We start from the raw sequence: 7,240 nt of genomic DNA, 5'->3' as shown, positions 1-7,240 counted from the left end.
CCTGTGCGGGCCGCTCAGAAGCGCCGTCGCCTCCGAGAAAAGTACCTTTTAAGTTACATCGATACTGACATTTTGGCAGTTTTCTGTAACGTGGGTAAAATGCCGTCAGTTCCTCTGGTCTGTAACATGGAAACATGGGAACTGAAACAAGAGCATGTCGCATTTCTTTTATTGTATGCGTTGTTATGGTAAGAGCACTTCTCTGTACAGAAGTTACTGAGGACCCAACATGTCTGTAGGCTTCACCCACTGATCGAACTGGTCGGAGGTGAGGAACCCCAGCTTGATGGCCGCCTCCTTCAGGGTCGTCCCTTCCTTGTGCGCCGTTTTGGCAATCTTGGCGGCTTTATCGTAGCCTGCAACAAAACAACACAGACGCGTCAGCCGGCTGCAGTTCCCAAAGGTTTGTTAGGGGTGAGAAAAAGTGGGACAATTGCCCTCTGGAGAATTAATTTGCCAGGTATTGCTACTAATGCTTAAGTCAATTTGCAGTAAATGCACACCAAATATTTACACCAACTCCTTACTTGGAGTGATAATAAATTCTGTTATTCTGATCTTAATGCATTTAGATCAAAGTTTTATGTCACTTTCTCCTTTAAAAAAAATCTCCTACTGGAATCTTTCACTTTTCATCATTATTAGTGGTCTAATCAGAACAGATACACAAATCCTCCCAATCTCTTTTTTTTTTGACTCTCATCAGAATTATTTTTGTCATGCACTGGTATGGCCACTGCAAGGAGGACACATTATCTTCACCAGTAATACTAATTGGTGACATTAAAGTAAATTAACTTTTGGTCTGACCCATGGCTTGGTCTCCTAAACATGGTAACAATACAAATAATGTGTGCAAAACAATATTACTGCAAAATAATTCAGTATAATTTTTTGAGAAGTTTCTGAGCCTTAGGCCTACCTATGTGCGGGTTAAGAGCCGTTACCAACATCAGAGATTCACTCATGAGTTTGTTGATCCTGTCTGTATTGGCTTGGATTCCAACTACACAGTTGTCAGTGAAAGAAACACAAACATCTCCAAGAAGTCTTGCAGAGTTTAAAACATTTTTAATCTAGCAAAGAAAAAAAAATAAATCAGCTATTACAGTCAGATGTTAATAGCTGCACAACTGGCAGAAGAACTCTGGCATAAAGGAGAGCACAGCATGTACAGACATTGTTAGAGCAGTTCACAAATGACCAAGTAAAAAATACATCACAGAATCACAGAATGTTGGGGATTGGAAGGGACCTCGAAAGATCATCTGGTCCAATCCCCCTGCCGGAGCAGGAACCTAAATGAGATCACACAGGAAGGCGTCCAGGCGGGTTTTGAATGTCTCCAGAGAAGGAGACTCCACAACCTCCCTGGGCAGCCTGTCCCAGTGCTCCGTCACCCTCACCATAAAGAAGTTTCTTCTCAAGCTTAAGCGGAACCTCCTCTGTTCCAGCTCACACCCATTGCCCCTTGTCCTATCATTGGGCATCACTGAGAAGAGCCTGGCTCCATCCTCCTGACATTCGCCCTTAACATATTTATAAACATTAATGAGGTCTCCCCTCAGTCTCCTCTTCTCCAAGCTAAAGAGACCCAGCTCCCTCAGCCTTTCCTCAGAAGGGAGATGCTCCACTCCCTTCATCATCTTGGTGGCTCTGTGCTGGACTCTCTCAAGCAGTTCCCTGTCCTTCTTGAACTGTGGGGCCCAGAACTGGACACAATACTCCAGATGCGGCCTCACCAGGGCAGAGTAGAGGGGGAGGAGAACCTCTCTTGACCTACTAACCACACCCCTTCTAATGCACCCCAGGATGCCATTGGCCTTCCTGGCCACAAGGGCACAGTGCTGGCTCATGGTCATGCCATGAAGGCATTTGATTGTCATTTTCCCCCTCAGGTACCAGTCAAGAGAAGACACCTGAAAATACGAAGTACAATAATGTCTGGCATTAGTCCTCTACTCTGACAATCCACAACATGCCGCTTTTTTTGGAGAGGTGTCTGTTTCTATCAAAATTTATCTTGTACTAGGTACATCTCTTGGCTGTTCAATATGATTTTATTTTTTTCCTCTTCAAAACCAGGTGCTATAAAAAACATTGCAGGTGCAGAAAAAAAAACATTACCCTAAGCAGACACAGTAAGGAAGAGACAAATACTGATTTTATTATAAAATTTCAATTTTCTTTCAATCATTTTTAACTAGCATAATGAAAAAGCAGTATCAGCCAATATAGGCTGTGCAGAAACATAGCATATGATATGCTGCTTCCTTTGTGCCTCTTGTTTTTAACAAGACAACAAAAACTCGAAAACTTTCCTTTTATTTCTATTTAGTATTAGGATCTTTTCTGCAAGTCACCTTAATTCTTTTTAAACTATCATCTCTATCCTAACCTCTATGCTATTCCTTCAATATTTTATACAGTTCTCCACAGTCTTCTGATTTGATGCTTTTGTTTATATTCTTTTCCTCAGTTTCTCCTCTGTTCATTTTTCCTCCTTGGTTTTAAGAAAAAAGAAATAATAGTAGATAGCCCAAAGAAGAAAATAAGAATTATGACTTGGTATCAAAACATACAAATTTCATTACAAGCTGATTTGTAACACTCAATTAACTTGACTTTTTAAATTAAATATACAGAAGCAGCAGTATGTATCTTGCTGTATCCTGCTCACACTGTAGAAGACAGTCATTATTTTAAATACTGAAGTCCAAGAATAATAATTTACAATTTTACATTACTCACTTGCCAAAAGCATGTAATCCGCTGGTATTCAGCAGTAACAGTTGCTAAAGAAAAAAAATCCTAATTTTCAGTAAAATACCAAATTCTCTTTGGCTTTGGGCAAAATTTTGTCTCAGTTTGTGTTCCTCTCTCCCTACTTCCTTAGACTGATGATAAGAATACATTGTTAAGATAAAAACTTACCTGCATAAGACAGTTTCACATGAAGAAGATTGCTAGTTCCCTGTCAAAGTAACAAGGACGTACCATATGAAAGAATAAAATTTGTTTTCACAACTTAGCTTCTCCGGTGCTTGTATTGACCAAATATTCACTGAGGTTTTTTCCCCCCCATGAGTTCGCTGATTGTACAAGCAATGATTTAAAAACTCTTTGTATTGACCAAATATTCACTGAGGTTTTTTTCCCCTCCATGAGTTAGCTGATTGTACAATGATTGAAAAAGTCCTGGATATTTCAAACTCTATGAACTTACCATCATGGGCTTAAAAACATTCAGTTCAAAGTGTCCATTACTACCTCCTACAGTAACAGCAACATGGTTTCCCATCACTTGGGCTGCCACCATGGTTACAGCTTCACACTGGGTAGGGTTCACTTTTCCTGGTTGGGGAAGGGAGAGAAAAAGGTTACCAAAGAAGAAATAAAATAAAATAAAAATCAGTACTTCCCTCATTTACCAAATCACATTCAACAAAAGATGTTTTGTAGGAGGTAACATGTCTTACTCATCTGTGTCTGTGCACCACAGAAAAGCAATAATTTCTATAAATGATATTAAATTCACTGTACTATTCCAGTAATTCAGCTAGGATTTTTAAAGCAGCTACGGCTGCTCTGGCAATCTACCAAGGCTTTGAGAGCTGGATCAAATGTGCATGAGCTTCGCAGCTGTTAATTACCACAGTTCTTAATAGCCAAGAGATTATAACCTGTCTTTATTTGTTTAAGTAGGTATTTCTGGGAAATCACAACAAAATCTCAATCAATTTAAGAAAAGTATTACTAATTTGTTAGAATTACTTTGTAATAAACGTAATACACTCTGTTTACTTTGTCAAGGAAAAAACCCACCAAAATCAAAACAAATTAGAGTGGCCTCCTAACAAGAAGGTTTTATGGCTGCTTTAATTTCTGGAAATAATCCTGATAAGAACATTCATTATCTGCTTTTTTTTGAACACCAGATACGCTCATGACCTATTTCTTTTATAATTTATCATACAGGAAGAACATGCTTAGAATAGTTTTGGATGTACAATATTCACATACACATATTTTTTTATGAGAGGGGTAAGGAATGATTACTATGATTATTCCTTCCTTTCTTATCCTCCCTTACAATGGGAACATTGCAGAAGGGAGTATGTAAGTACATAACACTAATCATACTGGGAAGTAAAGACAGAAGTCAATTTACATCACTCTATTGCTAAGATTCATAAATTAGATCATTTAAAGCTTGTTTCAGAAAGGCTTTGCATAAAATTGTAGAGATCTTGCAATGCTAAAACAAAGTTTTGAGAGATATGCCTGTATTAAGAAAGTCACAGGTTTATAGATACTACTGTCTGCCACATACTTGCCAAGACACAGCTGTGCAAACAAGTATTTTTATGAACACAAATTTTGGCAAAGTATGGCAGAAGATAAAAACTGACAAAAGTGTTTAATCATGGACTTACTGACATTTGTGGTGGTGGTTGGTAAGTATCAGTTAAGAGTTAGTGGTCCAAATGAAAAGAAACAGGCAATGATTCTAGATTTTTTCTCTGTACCTGGCATGATGCTGCTTCCTGGTTCATTTTCAGGCAGGATGAGTTCTCCTAGGCCAGAGCGTGGTCCGGAACCCAGGAAACGAATGTCATTAGCTATTTTCATCAGACTGCATGCCACTGTGTTCATAGCTCCACTGAGTTCAACCAGAGCATCGTGAGCCGCAAGAGCTTCAAACTTATTTGGAGCAGTGACAAAAGGCAAACCTACAGGGAGGGCAGGAAATATTAAACCTATGAGGTGCTTCCTTGAAGACATAAATCACATAATCAAACACATAAATAATTTAATAAAAAAAATGTATTAATAACACTGTAAGTTCATCTCTTCTCTAGACCTTTCCTCGCAAACCTATTTCTTAAACATACTGCATACAAAAGACACAATAAAAGTCACCAAAATACAGAAGACTATGAAATTTGAGCATCTACGAACAAGAAAGGTACAAATTTCAAGCTTTCATAGAATCATCATAGACTGGTATGAGTTGGAAGGTGCTAATAAGCATTGCTTTGCACCACAGTACTTTATGAATGTCAAAAATCTCTTACAAGGTAGCCCAAACTTATGTATCTTTTCCATGAAAGCAAGTTAGATTCTTCAGATTGTCAGTTGCTGGGATGCTTCCTTGCAGTTATGGAAACAGAGAATTTTGCAGCACAGTGCGGATGTTGGGATAAATAAAAAGTAATCACAATGGAATTAGCTACTTAAAAAGAAAAAAGATGCACCCAAGTATCACCACTGGAAGGGAAAAACAAACCAGACAGAACACTTGAAAGCCGATTCAGACTTAGGAGGATGCCTGAAACTGCTGCCAACGGCAAGAGCACAGGAGCAGTGGAAGCAACAGCTCTGTTTACACTAATTAAATGCCTGAGATTTGAGGCTAGGTTCCATAATGAAAAACACCTCTTGAGTGCTTTGCCCTGGAAGAAAAGTGTCAGCAGAATTTTACTAGTGGTACCACTAAGGATGTGCACAGGGATGCTGACAGTGGGCTGCACTTCTGCGCCACAGAAGTACTGGTCTGAGCTTACACTGCCAGTTTAAACAAGAGTAACATTAACAGCTGCTTTCATTTAAAGCTCTAGAGAAACAGCTGCATTTCTACTGTGTTTTGCAGCTCCTGCCAAACACCAAATCCCAGCCAATTCGCATGGGCTTCTGAATTGCTTAGCTGTCTTCTCAGTTGCAGAGATCATTCCAAACTTTCCATTGTGCCATTGCCAAAGATGGGAGAGCTTCCTAACACCACCAGTGGCTTCTCCAAGCGCCAGAACAAGGCCTGGAATGCTTCTCAGAAGCTATTGTTTATGACAAGTTACTTCTTCCCTCTCAGGGTACAAGGAAGTCTTAACCCTCCACAAGACAGTGAATAACAGATCCATTAAAACAAAAATACTCCTGATAAGCAGTTTCAGATTTTAGAGCAAACTTAAATGAAAGACATACGAATTAATTTGGGGGGCATTTTAAAAACTGATACTGTGACACAGAAGAACTGTTTTACACATCAAAAAACTCAATGGCTCTGTAAAATTAAGTTTTAAAAACTAGAAAGACAGCATAAAAAAAAAAATCAGACAGCTAACTTTCACATGAAAAAACACAGTGTCTTTGGGAGGGTTTTTTTTCCCTTCTTTTGCAAGTCACTGTAGATTAAGAGAGCCGGAGGAGCAGAGATCAAGACAGAAGTATTATAGCCAGGCTAATAATAGAATCCTGAAACTGTATCCCCCTCCAATAACCCCTGCTCAGAAAAACACAGTAATTTCAGTCACTTTCTATGCACTGAGTATAATTATAAACATACATTCTATAAAATATCTTAAATGTAAGGCATATAACATATGGCATTAACAGAAAGCTTCCTGTTAAAATACAAATACAATATGAGCTTATGAGAAGTATGGAAACCAAAAGATGTAGTTTGAACTTGACTGTATGTTACCTGTACCACTTTACTGATAACTCTGAAATACCATTTCTCACCTGTCAGTTCAGCCACTTTAGCAGCAACTTTCTCAGCAAAGCCAATTCTCGTGTTTAATCCTGTACCAACTGCAGTCCCGCCAGCTGCCAGCTGATACACTCTTGGCATGGTTGACTCAATCCTATCCACACCATATTTAATTTGTTGCACATAGCCACTAAATTCCTTTGAAAGAAAGGAGGACAAAATAAAGACAACAACCAAGGATAAGCATCCACAATTATTTAGATTTTTAAGATGACTGGACTATTTCTTTAAAAACCTGAAGGCAATGAACTTCACACAGATGCTAAATCTTTGCATGTTTTCACTAACAGGAAAAATTTACATACATTAGAAGACCGCTCTCACAGTATGAACAATTACACATAAAAACAACCTACATTTATAAAAATGTATTCATAATGCACCTTTCTCTTGCCTTTTATTTCAGTTGTGTACTTAGCAGGATCTGAATCCAAGGTAAATCAGCTCTCAGATTAAATTAATGTTCTCAACATACAATTAGAGAAACGGATCCTGGGCTTTTTTTGCTTAATTTTAGTTAGTAAAAAGCCCACCTATAGATTCTTGGGAAAAAAACGCATATTTTACATGGATTTTTATCAGTTCAGTTTACATTAATTCATTACCAAATTAATGTAATGTAAGCCATTCCTGACCATAAGACAAAGATTTGCTATCTCATATAGATATACATATATATACACACACACA

General features: G+C 38.2%; 1 protein-coding gene across 1 annotated transcript; it reads right to left on the bottom strand.

The window, feature by feature from the left end:
• Positions 1 to 157: 157 nt before the first annotated feature.
• Positions 158 to 6,769, bottom strand: FH (fumarate hydratase; the record flags this gene model as incomplete). The annotated part of the gene is made up of 5 exons (XM_010172123.1): positions 158 to 356; positions 923 to 1,076; positions 3,227 to 3,354; positions 4,530 to 4,733; positions 6,523 to 6,769. Coding segments are annotated over 5 exons (876 nt in total), but the record flags the coding sequence as incomplete, so codon positions are not given.
• Between the last annotated feature and the right edge of the window lie 471 nt (positions 6,770 to 7,240).

Source organism: Antrostomus carolinensis, unplaced genomic scaffold, assembly GCF_000700745.2.
Source record: "Antrostomus carolinensis isolate BGI_N321 unplaced genomic scaffold, ASM70074v2 scaffold13047, whole genome shotgun sequence".
NCBI lineage: Eukaryota > Metazoa > Chordata > Aves > Caprimulgiformes > Caprimulgidae > Antrostomus > Antrostomus carolinensis.
This window is presented reverse-complemented; position numbering and strand designations above follow the sequence as displayed.